Here is an 18431-nt window from a genome sequence, read left to right as displayed (position 1 = left end):
GCGCTTCAGCAGGGGTGAGTGAGCAGGGCTGTGGTACCCTGGTCTGGGACATGGTCCTTCTGGGAGGAGGCTGTGCGCTTCAGCAGGGGTGAGTGGGCAGGGCCCTGGCACCCTGGTCTGGGACATGGTCCTTCTAGGGTCCCGAAAGCTGCTGAGGTGTAGGAGCCCAGGCTAGGGGCAGCACTTCCACGAGTCGGGAGACATGGAGCCACATGGCCCGTGAGACAGCACCCAGGCTGCAGTTCCCGGTCTGCTGGGGACAGTTAGCCTCCTGGGGCCACCATCCCAAAATGCCACCAAGTGGGTGGCTTTAAGCAACAGAAATGTATTATCTCACATTCTGGAGGCTGGTGTCTGAATTCAGGGCATTCAGAGCTAGCCTCTCTCTCCCCTGAGGGCTCCTGAGGAAGACCCTTGTCTCTTTCTGCGTCTGTAGCCCCGGGCGTTTCTTGATGTTCCTTGGCTGCTTGTAGGTGTGTCTTCATGGTGTCTGTCTTCCCCCGTGTCTCTCTCTGTGTCTGTTCTGCTCTTTTTATAAGAGACCACCCAGAAGGGATTAGGTTTAGGACCCACCCTGCTCCGTGTGACCTCAGTAACATAAAAAAGAAAACCCCTATTTCTTCAGGGTCACAGGCACAGGTACTGTGGTGAGGACTTGGACACGTATTTGCGGGGGACAGAATTGAATCCATAGCACTCGTCCTTGTGAGTTTTGAACCTCGACTCGAGTCTAGAATGTTCCGGTCTCCCCTGCAGACTCAGACTCGTCTGCCCTCTCATGTCACCGGTACCCACCCACCTAGCCCCTCTCTCGCACTCTCTTTTGTCCAGAGCTAACGTCCTCTCTGCCTTCTCCCAGGAAATGCATCTTATTTATGTCCCAGTCACGTCGCCCAGTGCTGTGCACAGCAGCTAACTGGAGCCTCTAGTGAGACCCTGAGTCCTGGACCCAGGGGCCATGGGAGGTCCCTTCAAATAATGAGGGAGCCAGGGCTTTGAGGGGCCAGGGACTCCCTACACGAGCCTCAATGACAAAACTGAAAGAACAATGGGATTTGCCCCCACGTCTCACCCCTGTTCAGGGCTGGCAGGAGAAGCCACTGGAAGTCTCGTTACAAGAGTGAGCTGTGATGTTATGTGCTTCCTTCAACTGCAGAGCTTGTCCAGTGGGGCAAAGACCTCGTCAGAGCATCGCTGGCTTACCAGGCGGAGGCCATGGGCAGACTCGCGCTGGCCCACGACGATGAGCAGAGAGGCTTCCTGGCCGAGGCTCAGCCAGCCGCCGACCCGGAGGGATTCCTCAAGGTGACCTGCTCCTGATCCTCGCCCACGTCCGAGGCACCGTCGCCGGGTGCAGCCCTGCGGGGGTGCTGGGCTGTGACTTGGTCCCCTTACCGTGCACGGGAAGAGGGAGGCCTTGACATCCATCAGACATGAGATTAGAACTGCACCTCCCACGTGCCAGCCGAGCGACGTAGACAAGCCCACTGGGGTTCAGCTCCCGTTTCACTTACAGGCGTTTCACGAGGTCCTGGAGAGGCAGAGGCTGACACGGAGCCACCTGGAGGAAGAGGACGACATCAAAACTACTGAGGCCATGGCTATGCTCTGCCAGGTGGGTGACCTTCAGGGCGGGGCCTGCAGAGAGGCCTGAGGGTTGTGTGTGCGTGAGAACGTCGCCCCTCCTGGGCCAGGCACCCCACAGACCCAGGTTCAGGTACAGCTCTGGCACTCATTGGCCATGTGACCACAGGCAAGTCACGTCCTCTCGATGGTCCTCTCTGTCCACGCTGGAATGTGGGAGGTTGTTCTGGGTCACATGTGAGGCCCCATCCATTTCTGGGGTGCTTTGAAGAGCGTGCATTTATTGTCCCACAGTTCTGGGGGCTAAAAGTCCAGTCAGGCAGTCGGCCGTTTCGATTCCTTCCTTGGCTTCTCTTAGTTTCTGGTGTCTGCTGGCCATCCTTGGTGTTCCTTTGCTTGTTAAGTGGCCTCGCACAGCGCCTGTCTTTCCTCTGGGTATGTCTCTGTGTCTTTTCTGCTCTTTTCATAACTCAGAAGGAGTTAGGTTCAGGACCCGCCCTAAAATGGTGTGACTTCATTAGCCTAACAGAGAAAACCCTATTTCCAAAATGATCACATTCACAGGTATAGGTGCCAGGACTTCAGTACGTATTGTGGGGGCACAGTTCAATCCATAACATCTCAAAAACAGACCCGTGGACATGCGTGTCATTTGTGTACAAGGATGGGGGGAAGGCATTCTGGGCTTGACGTGAGGAGGCCTGGGTTCGAGTGCTGGCACACCCTGTTTTCTCCCTGTGTACCTCGTACAGCTCTGGAATAGGGGAGGCGAAGGCTCACAGGCTGGCTCTGAGCCCCTGAGCCCTCCAAAGTGGCAAGGGACCACCAGGACATGACGGTGAACAAGACACACAGCCCCTGCCGCAGGCAGCCCTCAGCGCTGTCGAAAGACAGAAATGTGGACCCTGAGCTAGGAAGGGACATTACAAGTGCATCACAGTGGATGGAACCTGGAGCAGTTGACTGTGGACTCAGCGTCCGGCTGCTTTCGCTCTTCCGCAGCTTCGAGAAGGTTGCCGACCTCTCTAGACCTCAGTCTCCCCCTCTGTGAGATGGGGACATTGTGGCACCCCACCCCATCATGGCGCTGTCTGAGGACTGGACAAGGTGGTGCACATGAGGGCCTTAGACAGCCCGGTGCCCGCCACTCCATAATAACACCCCCACTCTGCACACAGTAAGTGCCCGTGCCTGCCGCTCCCATGATAACGCTCCCGCTCTGCACACAGTAGGTGCCCGGTGCCCACCCCTCCCGTAATAACACTCCCACTCAGACACTGTAGGTGCCTGATGCCTGCTGCTCCCATAATAACACTCCCACTCTGCACACAATAGGTGCCCAGTGCCTGCCCCTCCTGTAATAACGCTCCCACTCTGCGCACAGTAGGTGCCCGCCGCTCCCATAATAACACTCCCACTTGTGAGTATGGTTGACCCAGTGGCGTCGACAGTGGGCTCAAGCATACCAACTTCTGTGAAGATGGCACAGGACCAGAAATATTGTTTCATTCTGTTGTACGTGGGGTCGCTTGAGTCCGAGCCAATTCAGTGGCACCCAGAGAGTAAGAGAAGGGGTGGGGACTGCCTCAGGAAGTGATGCCCAAGCCAAGCTTCGAAGGGGAGATGGCCCCGGTGGGCAGAGACACTCATGAGGGCATCATCATGATGGTGGCCCATCCTTGTTCAGGGCTTTCTGACTTTTAATCCAGACGAGGGCCCCACCACTGAGTGTGTTCACCAGGAAGCTGTGAACCCACTGGTGTGAGCCCAACTCTTAGTGTGAACCCAACTCCCTCCCTGGCCAGCTGGTGACCTTGGGAATGTTTTTTCATTCCTTCCTTCACTCAACAAATATTACTGAGTACTACAAATATTATTGCAAGTTCTAGGCACTGGGGGCTCAGCGGTGAACCGTACAGATGACGTTCTTGTTCTTGTTCTCGTATGGTGCTTCTGCAGCAGCAAGGGGGCTGGTGTCCACAGGAGGGGCTAGGAGAAGAGGCAGAGGGCTGGGGGATGGGGTCAGAAGCCTTGCAGGGCCTCAGAGACTGTCCTAAGACAATTGCATTTACTTCTGAACAAGGCGGGAAGTCACCGGCGTGTTCTGAGTTGGAAAGTGACATGAGTTATGTTTTATAAGGATCCTCCTGGTTTCGGTATAGAGAATGGACAGTAGGGGGCACAGTGGTCCAGGCAAGAGGCGATGGGGGGCTAGCCTAGGATGGCACTGACGGGGCAGTGAGAAGGCGTAGGGTTTGGGTCTCTTGGTAGTCTACTTTCAGTCTCCTCCTTCGTTAAAATGGGGCTAATAAGCTTTCTTCCCATGTTGTTGTTAGGTGCTGTTGAGTCGGATAGTTTAATAAAAAATAATAAATTTCACTGAAACACTGCACAAAAATCTTATAGACAGTCATTTTGGTGTCACCCCCTCTGACAGTGTCACCTGCTGTGGCCCGCATCCTCTGGCCGCCCACTCCCCCCAGTAACTCCACTGCCAGGCCTGTCTTCCGAGGTGCCTCTGAGGGGGTTCGAACCGCCAACCTTTTAGTTAGTAGTCGAGCACTTAATAGTTGCGCCACCCAGTCACCTGAAAATAATAATAGTTAACGTTTATTGAGATCCGCACACCAACTTCCATCTGATGATAATAACTAGCATGTTTTTTATTGTACTTTAGATGAAGGTTTACGGAACAAATAATTTCTCATTAAACAGTTAGTACACATATTGCCCTATGACATTGGTTAACAACCCCACAACATGTCAACACTGTCCTTTCTCAACCTTGAGTTCCCTGTCACCAGCTTTCCTGTCCCCTCCTGCCTTTTAGTCCTTGTCCCTGGACTGTTGTGCCCCTTTAGTCTCATTTTGTTTTATGGGGCTGTCTAATCTTTGGGTGAACGGTGAACGTTGGGAGTCACTTCATTACTGAGCTAAAAGGGTGTCCGGGGGCCATACTCTTGGGGTTTTCTCCAGTCTCTGGAAGGCCAGTAAGTCTGGTCTTTTTTTGTGAGTTAGAATTTTATTCTACATTTTTCTCCAGCTCTGTCTGGGACCCTCTGTTGTGATCCCTGTCAGAGCAGTCAGTGGTGGGAGCCGGGCACCATCTAGTTGTACTGGACTCAGTCTGGTGGAGGCCGTGGTAGTGGTGGTCCATTAGTCCTTTGGACTAATCTTTCCCTTGTATCTTGTTTTCTTCATTCCCCCTTGCTCCCGAAAGGGTGAGACCAGTGTAGTATCTTAGATGGCTGCTTACAGACACTACTCACCAAGGTAGAATGTAGAACATTTTCTTAATAAACTGTGTTATGCCAGTTGAACTAGATGTTCCCCAAGACCATGGTCCCCACAGCCTTCCACCCAGCAATTCGGTCCCTCAGGGAGTTTGGATGTGTCTATGGAGCTTCCATGACCTTCCTTTGTAGAAGTTGTTCTGGCTTCCCCAGTGTTGTGCACTGTCTCCCCTTCACCAAAGTTACCACTTATCTATTGTCTGTTTAGTATTTCCTCCCCTACCCCTCCCATCCCTCATAACCAACAAAGATTGTTTCTCTTTGTGTGTAAACTTTTTCATGAGTTTTTACAGTAGTGGTCTCATACAGTATTTGTCCTTTTGTGATTATTTAACTCAGCATAACGTCCTTCAGTTTCATCCATGTTATGAGATGCTTCACAGATTCATTGTTCTTTATCGTTGCATAATACGCCATTGTGTGTATGTACCATAGTTTATTTATCCATTCATCTGTTGATGGGCATCTAGGTTGTTTCCATCTTTTTGCTATTGTGAACAATGCTGCCATGAACATGGTTGTGCAAACGTCTATTCATGTGATGGCTCTTATTTCTTATTCCTAGGAGTGGAATTGCTGGATCATATGGTATTTCCATCTCTAGCTTTCTAAGGAAGCTCCATATCGTTTTTCAAAATGGTAGTATCAGTTTGCATTGCCACCAGCAGTGCATAAGAGTTCTGATCTCCTCGCAGCCTCTCCAACATTTGTTATTTCCAGTTTTTTTTGATTTGTGCCAGTAATGGTGGGGTGAGATGGTATCTCGTTGTGGTTTTTATTTGCATTTCTCTAATGGCTAGTGATCGCGAGCATTTCCTCATGTGTCTGTTGGCCGCTTCAGTGTCTTCTTTGGTGAAGCGTCTGTTCATTTCCTTTGTCCATTTTTTAATAGGATTATTTGTCTTTTTGTTGTAGAGGTGTTGGAATTTCTTATAGATTTTAGAGATTAGACCTTTTTCTGACTTGTAATGTCAAAAAAAATTTTCACAATCTGTAGGTTCTCTTTTTACTCTTTTGGTGAAGTCTTTTGCTGAGCGTAAGTGTTTAATTTTTAGAAGATCCCAGTAATCTAGCTTATCTTCTGGAGTATGTGTGTTGTTGGTTATGGTTTGTATCCTGTTAATGCCGTGTATTAGGGCCTCTAACATTGATCCTGTTTTTTCTTCTATGAACTTGATAGTTTTTGGCTTTATATTTAGGTCTTTGATCCATTTTGAATTAGTTTTTGTATATGGTGTGAGGTAGGGGTCCTGTTTCATTTTTTTGCAGATGGACATCCAATTTTGCCAGCACAATTTGTTAAAAAGATCGTCTGTGCCCCACTTGATGGATTTGGCCCCTTGTCGATGATCAGGTGACCATTGGTGGGTGGTCTGTGTTCTCAATTCTGTTCCATTAGTCAGCGTTTATCTGTCGTTGTACCAGTACCAGGCAGTTTTGACTACCGTAGTTGTATAGTAGGTTCTGAGGTCAGGTAGTGTGAGTCCTCCAACTTTATTCTTCTTCAGTAGTGCTTTACTTATTCGGGGCTTCTTCTATTTCCATATAAAGTTCATGATTAGTTTTTCCATCTCTTTAAAGAATGTTGTTGGTATTTGGATTGGGTTCGCATTGTATTTGTAAATTGCTTTGGGTAGAATTGTCATTTTCACAATGTTGAGTCTACCTATCCATGAGCATGGTGTGTTTTTCCGTTTATGTAGATCCCTTTGGGTTTCTTGCAGTGGTGTTCTGTAGTTTTCTTTGTATAGGTCTTTTACATCCCTGCTTAGATTTATTCCGAAGTATTTTATTTTTTTAGGGGCTGTTATAAATGGGATTGTTTTCCTGATTTCCTTTTCATTGTTCTCTTTATTGGTATATAGGAATCCAACTGACTTTTGTATGTTTATCTTGTATCCTGCTACTCTGCTGACTCTTTCTATTAGTTCCAGTAGTTTTCTCATGGAGTCTTTTGGGTTTTCTGTGTATAGTATAATATCATCCGCAAATAGGGACAGTTTAACTTCTTCCTTACCAATTTGGATGCTTTTTATTTCTTTTTCTTGCCTTATTGTTCTAGCTAGGACTTCCAGCACAATGTTAAATAAGAGTGGTGATAAAGGGCATCCTTGTCTTGTTCCTGAATAACTAGCGTTTTTTAAGTGCTTGCTGTGTGCTCTGTGACGGCATTGGTGGTTCAGTGGTAGAATTCTCAGCTCCCATGTGGGAGACCTGGGTTCAAGTCCCAGACAGTGCACCCCATGTGCAGCCACCACTCCTCTGTCAGTGGAAGCTTAGGTGTTGTTATGATGCTGAGCAGGTTTCAGGGGAGCTTCCAGACCAAGATGGACTAGGAAAAAAGGCCTGACAATCTATTTCTGAAAATCAGCCAGTGAAAACCCTATGGAGCATAATGGTAGAAAATTGGGATTTCCAGAGGCTGGAAGAAAGTGTAAATCACTCCCGTATTTTAAAACTATTTCTTATTGTGAAATATGACACACAAAAAACAAAACAAACCCATCATTATCAAGTCAATTCGAACTCATAGCGATCCTATAGGACAGAGTAGAACTGCCCCATAGGGTTTCCAAGTTTGTGAATCTTTGCAGAAGCTGACTGTCACATCATTCTTCTGCGAAGCAGCTGATGGGTTTGAACTGCCGACCTTCGGGTTAGCAGCTGGGCACTTAACCACTATGCCACCAAGGCTCCTTGAAATATGACAAACACATGAATAGATGGATTAAACGTAAGCTTAATCAGCTGCCGTCGAGTCAGCTGTGACTCATGGTGACCCCATGTGTGTCAGAGTAGGACTGTGCTCCATAGGGTTTTCAATGACTGCTTTTTTTCGGAAGTAGATTGCCAGGCCTCTTTTCCGAGGCTCCTCTGGGTGAACTCGAACCTCCAACCCTTTGGTTAGCAGCTGAGCACATTAGCTGCGTGCATCACCAGGGACTCCAAACATAAGCTTACAGATGAACAATTGATTGTAAAGCAAACATCCATGAAACCACCACCCAGGTCAAGAGAGAGAATTTAGCCAAGACCTCAGAACTCCCTCTGTCTCCTCCTACTCCCAACCCTTCCCTGCTCCCAGGAGCCATTATCCTGGCTTTTATGGAAACCAGGCTTTTGCTCCTATTTATTGTTTTACACCTAAGTGTACCTCCCCGAACACTGTGGTGTAACTTTGCCTGATCTTGAGCTTTATATAAGTGGAAGAACACAGCATGTACTCTTTCATACCAAGCTTCTATCACTCGGAGCCCTGGTGACTCGGTGGTTAAGCGTTCGGCTGCTAAACAAAAGGTCAGCAGTTCAAATCCACCAGCCACTCCTTGGAAACCATATGGGGCAGTTCTACTCTGTCCTACAGGGTTGCTGTGAGTCAGAATCAACTCGGCGGCAACGGGTTTGGTTTTTTGGTTTCTATCACTCAATGTCACACTTGTGAGATTCATCTGTGCTGTTGAGTATAACAGTGTCCAGTCTTCCTCATTGCTGTGTAATATTCCAGTGTATAAATACAGCATTGTTATCTGTCCATTCTACCATTGATGGATATTTGCATGGCTTCTGATTTTAGAATTAATTACACATTTTGCTGACATGAACTTTCTAGTAGACACCTCCTGGTACATATGTACAGATGTTTCTCTTGGGTATAAACCAAGGAATGGAATTGTTGAGTCAAAGAGTGTTTTCTGGAGAAACAGAACCAATACCAGTTGCGTGTGTGTGTGTGTGTGTGTGTGTGTGTGTGTGTGTGTGTGTGTGTGTGTCTGTATATATAGTTGTTGTCTTTTGCTGTCAACTCGATTCCAACACATAATAACCCCATGTAACATGTGCTACAGAGTAGAACTGCTCCATAGGGTTTTCTTAGCTGTAATCTTTACAGAAGCAGATGGCCAGGCCTTTTCTTCCATGGTGTTGTTGGGTGGGTTCAAATTGCCAATCTTTCAGTTACTAGCTGAGTGCAAACTGTTTGCGCCACCCAGGGACCACCCAGAGACCATATAGATAGATGGATAGATGGATAGAGAGAGAAAAAGAGATTTATTTTAAGTAAATGGCTCACATAGTTGTGGAGGCTAGCAAGCCTGAAATCTGTAGAGCAGGCCAGCAGGCTGGAAATTCAGGAAGAAGCTCTTGTCAAAGTCTTCAGTTTGAAATTCGTAGGGCAGGATAGTGGGCTGGAAACTCGGTAGGATTTCTGTGTTGCAGTCCTGAGGCCGATTTCCTTCCTTCTGGAAGCTCTAATTTTTGCTCTTAAGTCCTTCAACTGATTGGGTGAGGCCCACCCACATTATGGAGGGTAATCTACTTTCTTAATTAAGGTCAACTGATTGTAAATGTTGATCACATCTAAATAACTTCACAGCAACATCTAGACTAGTGTTTAACCAGACAACTGGGCATAATTTGCCCCAGCCAAGTTGACGCATAAGATTATTCATCACAAACAGTATGTGTAGTTTTATTTTAGCCTATAGTATTAGTGACATGTCTATCAATTTTGATATTTTAATTTTATAGATCAATTTGGGGAAATGAATATCTTTACAAGATCAAGTCTTCCAGTCCATAAACGTGGTATATATCTACACTAGTTTAGGTCTTGTTTTATTTAATTTTTCTTAATTTTTTGTGATTTCCACCATTAAGTATATGGTTTGCTAGAGTTTTTATCAGATTAAGGTTTCCTTTTATTCCTGATTTGTGAAGAGCGCCTCTCATGTGTTTAGATTTGTTGTTGTGCTGTTTTTGTTAGGCGCCGTCAAGTCACTTCTGACTCACAGCGACCTTTTGCACAACAGAATGAAACACTGCCTGGTCCTGCGTCATCCTCACGATCATTGCTCTGTGTGATCTCATTGTTGCAGCCATGGTGTCAGTCCGTCTGGTTGAGGGTCTTCCTCTTTTTTGCTGACTCTCTAGCATTCAGGTTTAATTTTGTAAAATGATTTTTTCTTCATCTACTGAGATAATCATGACATTTTTCTCCTCTGTTCTGTTAATGTGGCAAGTTGTATTGATTTGGGTAATGCTATTAAGTGCATACTAATTTAAGACTTATTTCACCCTGGTGAATCAAACCTTTCAGCATCATAAAGTAACCCCCTTTTTTAAAGAAAAGACTACAGGTAGTCCTCGACTTACAACGTAATCGAGTTATGACAAACTGCACCTAGAGCTGTCCATTTTTTTGGTACATCTTATCGTAAGTAATATGTACTACATACAATGTTGCAGCACATAATTTGCTAATTTTATCATTTTCAGATGTTCACTCGAAGTTGTTCAGTTTTATAATTCACTGTTCAAAACACTGTCATGTTTTAAAATGAAAACTAAAAAAAAAAGGGTATTTGACTTACGTCAGAACCAACTTACGATGGGATCCCATCGTAAATTGGGTACCACCTATGTTTTATCTACTATTTATGTAGCAAGCAGTGACCCTACGTTTAGTAGATACTGGCCATACCCTTATTCATTCATTGTTAAAAATACATTTACCTGAGTAGCATCATGGTTAAGAGCATGGGTGCTGGAGCTGAGTGCCTGGGACCCTGTGTAAACTTGTGCAATTTATTTAATCTCTCTTTTACATTTACAGGTGAGGACTTGGTTTCCTCATCTGTAAATGTCTTTCATCAACTTTGGAAAAATTCTCAGGCATTATCTCTTCAAATACTGCTTCTGCTTAGATTCTCCCTTCTCTGCTTCTGGCACTCCAGTTACACATGTTGAGCCTTTTCGTTGTATTTTTTATGACTTTATCTTCTCTTCTATATTTTACATTCTGTAGTCTCTCCTTGCTTTGTTCTGGATAGTTTCTTCTGATGTATCTTTCAATACACTAATTCTCTCTTTAGCAGCATCCAAACTGCAATTAAACCTATATGTTGAGTTCGTATGTTTCAAATGGTATTTTTCAATTTTAAATTTCTAGTTGGAAGAGAATCCCTGGGTGGTGCAAATGGTTTGCTCTAGGCAACTAACCAAAAGGTTGGTGGTTCAAACCCACCCAGTGGCACTGAGGAAGAAATGCCTGGCAATCTGCTTCTGTAAGGATTACAGCCAAGAAATCCCTGTGGAGCTCAGTTCTCTGTAACACATGGGGTCGTCCTGAGTCGAAATTGATTTGATGGCATTTTTTTTTTTTTTGATTTGTTTGGTTTTTTGTTCTTTTCACCTGAGTAATGTTACTTTTTATGGTTGCCAGTTTCTTCCTTAAAGGTTTGAAATTGGCTTTTGACTTCATTAGCATAGTAATCATCAATACTTTAAAGTCTATATTTTGAAACGACACCTAACAACCCAGCAACATAGTCCGAACTTGCACATTTGTTTGTAGAAATATTTTCAGGCATACAAAGACATTCTCCCTCGAAGATTTTGTTTTGTTTCTGCCAGATGACTGGGTCTCTAGTGATCCACAGCCATCTTAATTCAATGTCAGGCTTAAAATATCCTGAGCATCCCAGATGACGACTCAGGGTTGCAGTCTGTCTAAACCAGTTTATGCTGAATTCCTTCCATTTCACTCGTATTTCTCCAGTGCAGCGTTTTGGGTCCCAACCCAAAGAGTAAGATGGTTTTCCAGGCGTCACCCATGGTGCACCATGAACTCCAACTTCTGTCCCTGACTGCTTGGGGGCTGTCAGAAGTGCTGCCCAGCTGTTCAACCCTCTCCTCTGGACTGACCAACACCTCCTAGGGAAAGGCAGCTCCAGAACTTGGTGTCTTCTCCCAGATCTTGGCTGCTGTTCTTCACTGTATTATTAGCTCTTTGGAACTTTTATGAAGATTTTATCAAAGATCATTTTGTCCACTTGTTTTCGTTTGTCCTGAGCAGATGTATTGGTTCAATCACCTGATATGCCATTATCAGAAGTGAGGGTCTCTGTAAATCTTTTCTTGGAATGCAGGTCCCAGTGCCCTGTCAAAGAAACCTGGTGGTACAGTGGTTAAATGCGTGGTTGATGAGCGAAAAGTCGAACCCACCAGCCACTCCGCAGAAGAAAAGATCTGGCGATCTGTTCGCATAAAGATTACAGCCTAGGAAAACCCATGGGGCAGTTCTCCTCTGCGCTGTGAGGTTGCTGTGTGTTGGAATAGACTCGACGGCATACAACAACAAGAACAATGCACTGTCATGTCATTGTATTGTGAACTCAGGGTCTCCAGCGCTGAGAAGGCCGCTTTATCACCAGGCCTGGTTACACGCAATGTGGTTTATGCTGCACACCTGCTTTCCTTCTGGGAGTCGGGAGTTTTCGTGTGTGTTAGGCAGAGGGTACCCACATGACCAGCCCCCAAGAAAAGCCCTGGTCACTGGGTCTCCAGTGTGCTTCCCTGGCGGACAACACTTCACACGTGTTGTCACAATTAGAGCCTTTAGTATGGATTATACCTCGACATAAAGAAATAAAAAATCCTCACAACTGGGGCCACATAAACCAGAGACTTCATCAGCCTGAGACCAGAACTACATGGTGCCTGGCTACCACCAATGACCGCCCTGACAGGGAACACAACAGAGAGTCCCGGATGGAGCAGGAGAAAGGTGGGGTGCGGGACTCAAATTCTAGTAAGAAGACCAGACCGAATGGTCTGACTGAGACTGGAGGAACCCCAGAAAGCACGGCCCCTGGATTCTCTATCAGCCCAGAACTAAAACAATTTCTGAGGCCAGCTCTTCAGACAGGGATTGGAGTGGATTTTGGGACATAAAGTGATACTCATGAGGAGTGTGCCTCTTAGCTCGAGTAGATACAAGAGACTAAATGGGCAGCTTCTGTCCGGAGGTGAGATGGGAACGCAGAGAGGGTTAGGAGCTGGTTGAATGGACATGGGGAATCGGGTGGAAAGAAGGAGTGTGCCGTTACAGTATGGGGAGAGCACTTAGAGTCACATAACAATGTATGTATAAATTTTTGTATGGAAAAAATTTAGAAAAATCCTCACAACTGGACCTGTAAGCAACATCATGATAAATGGAGAAAAGATTGAAGTTGTCAAGGATTTCATTTTACTTGGGTCCATAATCAACACCCATGGAAGCAGCAGTCAAGAAATCAAACAACATATTGCATTGGGCAAATCTGCTACAAAAGACCCCTTTGAAGTGTTACAAAGCAAAGATGTCACTTTAAGGATTAAGGGGCGCCTGATCTAAGCTATGGTATTTTCAGTTGCCTTATATGCATGCCCACCAGACATCTGTCAGTTTGTCGTACTATGGAGGCTTGTGTGTTGCTATGATACTGAAAGCTTTCCCACTGGTATTTCAAACAACAGCAGGGTCACCCTTGGTGGACAGGTTTCAGCGGAGATTCCAGACTAAGATGGAGTAGGAAGAAAGACCTGGTGGACTACTTGTGAAAAAATTGGTTAGTGAAAACCTTATGAATAGCAGCAAAACATTGTCTGATATAGTGCCAGAAAATGAGCCCCTCAGGTTGTAAGACACTCAAAATACAACCAGGGAAGAGCTGCCTCCTCAAAGCAGAGTTGACATTCATGACATGAGTGGAGTAAAGCTTTTGGGACCTTCATTTGCTGATGTGGCATGACTCAAAATGAGATGAAACAGCTGCAAACATCCATTAATAATAGAAACATGGAATGTATGAAGTATAAATCTAGGAAAATTGAAAGTCATCAAAAATGAAATGGAACACATAAACATCGATATCCTAGGCATTAGTGAGCTGAAATGGACTGGTATTGGCCGTTTTGAATCGGACAGTCATATGGTCTACTATGCCTGAAATGACAAATTGAAAAGGAATAGTGTTGCATTCATTGTCAAAAAGAACATTTCAAGATCTATCCTGAAGTACAATGCTGTCAGTGATAGGATAACATCCATATGCCTACAAGGAAGACAAGTTAATATGACTGTTATTCACAGGGGAAGTCAGCACAACTGGACTAAATCAAAAGCTAAGAAATTTCCTGAACACAACCAGAAACTTCAAGGGACAGTGTAGCAGGGGCAGGGGTCTGCGAACAGTGGTTTCAGGGGACATCTAGGTCAATTGGCATAACAAAGTTTATTAAGAAAATGTTCTGCACTTTGATGAGTGGCGGCTGGGGTCTTAAAAGCCAGCGAGCAGCCATCTAAGATGCATCAGTTGGTCCCAACCTATTTGGAGTAAAGGAGAATGAAGAACACCAAAGACGTAAGGAAAATATTAGCCCAAGAGACAAAAGGGGCCACATAAAACAGAGACTCCATCAGCCTGAGACCAGAAGAACTAGATGGTACCCAGCTACCACCAATGACCCCCCTGACAGGGAACACAACAGAGAGTCCCTGACGGAGCAGGAGAAAAGTGGGGTGCAGAACTCAAATTCTAGTAAAAAGACCAGACTTAATGGTCTAACTGAGAATGGAGGAACCCCAGAAGACATGGCCCCCGGACTCTCTGTTAACCCAGAACTAAAACCATTCCCAAAGCCAACTCTTCAGACAAAGATTAGACTGGACTATAAGACATAAAATGATACTTGTGAAGAGTGTGCTTCTTATTTCAAGTAGATACATGAGACTAATTGAGCAGCTCCTGTCCGGAGGCGAGATAAGAAGGCAGAAAGGGATAGGAGCTAGTTGAATGGTCACGGGAAATCAGGGGTACAAAGGAGGAGTGTGCGGTCACATTATAGGGATAGCAACTAGGGTCACATAATGGTGGTGTCTAAATTTTTGTATGAGAAACTAACTTGAGCTGTAAACTTTCACCTAAAGCACAATTAAAAAACAAGACTATTATTCAAATTTACACACCAACCAGTAAAGCCAACAATGAAGAAATTGAATATTTTTACCAACTTCTCCAGTCTGAAATTGATCAAACTACATAATCAACGCCCATGGAAGCAGCAGTCAGGAAATCAAACAGCATATTGCATTGGGCAAATCTGCTGTAAAAGACCTTTTTAAAGTGTTAAAAATGTCACTTCTGAGTACTAAGGTGCACCTGACTGAAGCCATGGTGTTTTCAATCACTTCATATGCCCGTGAAAGCTGGACAATTAATAAGGAAGACGGAAGAGGAATGGACACTTCTGAATTGTGGTGTTGGCAAAGAATATTGAATATACCATGGACTGCCAAAAGAACAAACAAATGTGTCTTGGAAGAAGTACAGCCAGAATGCTCCTTGGAAGTGAGGATGGTGAGACTTCATCTCACATACTTTGGACATGTTATCAGGCGAGACCAGTCCCGGAGAAGGACATCTTGCTTGATAAAGTAAAGGGTCAGTGAAAAAGAGGAAGACCCTCAACAAGATGAATTGACACAGTGGCTGCAATGATGGACTCAAGAATAACAATGATTGTCAGGATGACGCAGGACTGAGCAATGTTTTGTTCTGTTGTACGCAGGGTCACTATGAGTTGGAACCTACTTGAAGGCACCTAACAACAACATACTCATGCGAAAGCTGGACGATGAATAAGGAGGAACAAAGAATTGTTGCATTTGAATTATGGTGCTGGCAAAGAATATTGGGTGTATACAATGGACTGCCAGAAGAACGAACAAATCTGTCTTGGAAAAAGTACAGCCAGAATGCTCCTTAGAAGTGAGGATGAGGAGACTTTATCTCTCGTACTTTGGACACGTTATCAAGAGGGACCAGTCCGTGGAGAAGGTGGTAAAGTAAAGGGTCATCGAAAAAGAGAAAGACCCTCAACGAGATGGAATGACACAGTGGCTGCAACAAAGGGCTTAAGCATAACAACAATTGTGAGGATGACTCAGGACCGAGCAGTGTTTCGTTCTGTTGTGCAGGAGTCACTATGAATTGGAACCAACTCAGCAGCAGCTAACAACAACATCAGGTGCTTCTGCCTGGTTTTCACTGGACATTGTCCTATGTGCCTCTTCCGTTTGTTGATTTTGCTTTATATCCATTGGCTATGATAAATCTTGGCTGTGGGTACGACTATTCGCTGACTTCCGTGACCTTCCCAGTAAATCCTCAAATCTGGGGGGGATCTTGGGGCCCCCGACCTCGGTATCCTTCATCAGTTACTACCTCTCCTTGTACTTGCTACCCTCTGGGGTCATAGGTTGTTTGTCCTTCTAAAGGACTACCATGAGGTTTCTTAAGAACAAAGTCTTATCTTACTACCTTTGCATCTATAGGGCCTATCAGGGTACCTGGCAAATAGCAGGTAATAATAATTATACTTTTTAATAATTAGGACTTGTTACCAGTGCCAGACAATGTCATAAGCACGTTTCTTGTATAATCTTATTCAATCCTTATACCAACTCAATGCAGATGTTCTATTATAATCACCCCCATTTTACAGATGAGAAAACTTAGGCACTGAGACTATAAGTAAGTTGAACAAGGTACCATAGTTTGTAGGTAGTGGGCCCTTGCCATCAGACTCTGGGATTCATGCTCTTAACCTGTAGGATACATAGATAATAGGATTTTTTTAAATGAAAAATGGAAGAACGTATCTTCAGCATCTAGTATAGCGTACGTAGGTAATAATCAGTGTGCTTAATGAGTGTAAAGTTGAATTTAATTCAAACCCAGAAGAAATGCTATGCTCTGAGAAGCTTGTGGCCAAGCCAGAATGCCATGTGAAAGCATAGGAATGAATGCAAGCTATAGAGACAGGCAGTGAATTCATGGGGTGGCTGCCTACGGGGAGGATAGGAGGGGGAAGAATGGAATTTCTGGGGAACATGAAGGACTCCAACTTTACTTAGAAGATTTAGTATTTTTAGTTTAGACAAACGAAATCTGAGTAGTGGAGTCACAGCTTTTTATTATATTATCTGTGAGAGTTTTTTCCCTACAACTTAAAGAAATAATCTTTGTAAAGAGACTATCCATCACCTTGGGGCAGGAGGAGACCGGATGAAGATACCAGAAAGGTGAGAGGTGAGGCAGGACAACAGGGGCCCCGTTCTGAAACACCACAAAGCTCTGCTAGGTAATTTTGATTGTGATGGTATCTTAGACTCCTGAGGGAGCTGTAACACCAGTCCCACAAGTGGGTGGCTTTAAAGAACAGGAATTTATTTTCTCATACTTCTGGAGGCTAGAAGTCCAAATTGGGATCTTGGCCATGTCTATTCCTTCCTTTTCGGCAGCCCCTGGCATTCCTGGGTTCCTGGGAGTTCCTTGGCTTGTAGATAGTCCTCACATGGCGTCTGTCTTCCCATTGTGTGAGTCTGCATCTATTCTGCTCTGTTTATAGCTCAGAAGTGATTAGGTTTAGGATCCACCCTACACAGGTAAGGCCTCATTAACATAACAAAAGAAAAACCCTATTTCCAAACAGGGTCATATTTACAGGTACAGATTCCAACACATATTTTGGGAGTACGCAATTCAATCCATAACAGATGGTAATAGGTCTGCAAAAGTGTTTGAGCCTGGGTGGACTCATAATAAGATCTGTGGTTCACCCACATAACTAGCCTGAGTGTGTGGATGCGGGGGAGGCAGAGAGATCCATGAGAGGTTGTGAAAATCATCTAGATGGTGACTGAAGGAAGACCCGGAGGGTCTTTGAGAGGAGACATCAGAGGTTAATGGCATGGCAGGTCAGGAGGGAAGACTTGGAACTTGCTTCAGGTAGGGGGCATTTCCCAAGATGTATGGGTTCCTCTGGAAAGCCTTTTGGTCAGGGCTGTGCCTTGCAGGCAGCGTGTGGTAGAGGGGCCGAGGAAAGTGCATGACCCTGCACAGTGTGAGAGCATGACTGTAACCCACCGTGTGGTTCTCCGCCTCAGGAGCTGTACCACAGCACTGTCGGAACTTTCCAGAAGCTTGTGGACGTCCTGTTCCTCCAGACACTCTCGGATGTGACCGGCCTCTCCCAGGCAGAGTGTGAATATTTGAGACAAGAGGTCCAGGAGAATGCCGCCCGACAGCTGGGGAAGTCAGACCGCTTCCGGAAACAGCAGTGGAAACTCTTTCAAGATGTCCAGGAGCAAGAGAAGCAGGTACGGGCATTTTGTAAAACAGGGTCTAGAGTCAGCATTACAACACCAAGAGAGTGGGGTAAGAGAGCTGAGCCCTTGTCACCCAGGACACGAAGTCAGTAGGTAATGTCTTAAGTTGATCAATCAAGAAAGAGCAGCAACCAACAGCTATTGGTGGTTACCACAGTGGAGGCGAGGGGTGCACAGAGGATGTCATTGCTTGGGGGGCACTGAGCTTCTTTCTGTTAAGGGCAATGGAAAAGTTTGGAAATGGACTGTGGTGATGGTTGTACAACATGATGAACACAATTAATGTCACTCCGTTGTACATGTAAAAAATGTGGAGATAGCAAATTTTTGTTACACATATATATTATCGTTGTTAGCTGCCATGAGTCAGTTCCAACTCAGGGCGTCCCCATGTGTGCAGAGCAGAACTGCTCCATAGGGTTTTCAAGGCTGTGACCTTTTGGAAGCAGATCACTAAGCCTGTCTTCCAAGGCGCCTCTGGGTGATTTTGAACTGACAACATTTTCTTTAGCAGCGGAGCACTTAATCATTGCACCTCTCCCCCTCCCCCTCCCCTCTCC

General features: G+C 45.3%; 1 protein-coding gene across 1 annotated transcript in view; it reads left to right on the top strand.

The window, feature by feature from the left end:
- Positions 1-18431, top strand: part of EVC (EvC ciliary complex subunit 1) — a 111063-nt gene that overhangs the window by 53366 nt on the left and 39266 nt on the right. The window contains exons 11-13 of the mRNA XM_004383580.1: positions 1157-1305; positions 1517-1615; positions 17650-17862. Coding sequence (XP_004383637.1) covers positions 1157-1305; positions 1517-1615; positions 17650-17862 — 461 coding nt within the window. The remainder of the gene's footprint in view (positions 1-1156; positions 1306-1516; positions 1616-17649; positions 17863-18431) is intronic.

This window comes from Trichechus manatus, unplaced genomic scaffold (assembly GCF_000243295.1).
Source record: "Trichechus manatus latirostris isolate Lorelei unplaced genomic scaffold, TriManLat1.0 scaffold00111, whole genome shotgun sequence".
In the NCBI taxonomy this organism is placed as follows: Eukaryota; Metazoa; Chordata; class Mammalia; order Sirenia; family Trichechidae; genus Trichechus; species Trichechus manatus.
The sequence above is the reverse complement of the archived record's forward strand: the minus strand, read 5'-3'. Positions and strand labels throughout refer to the sequence as shown.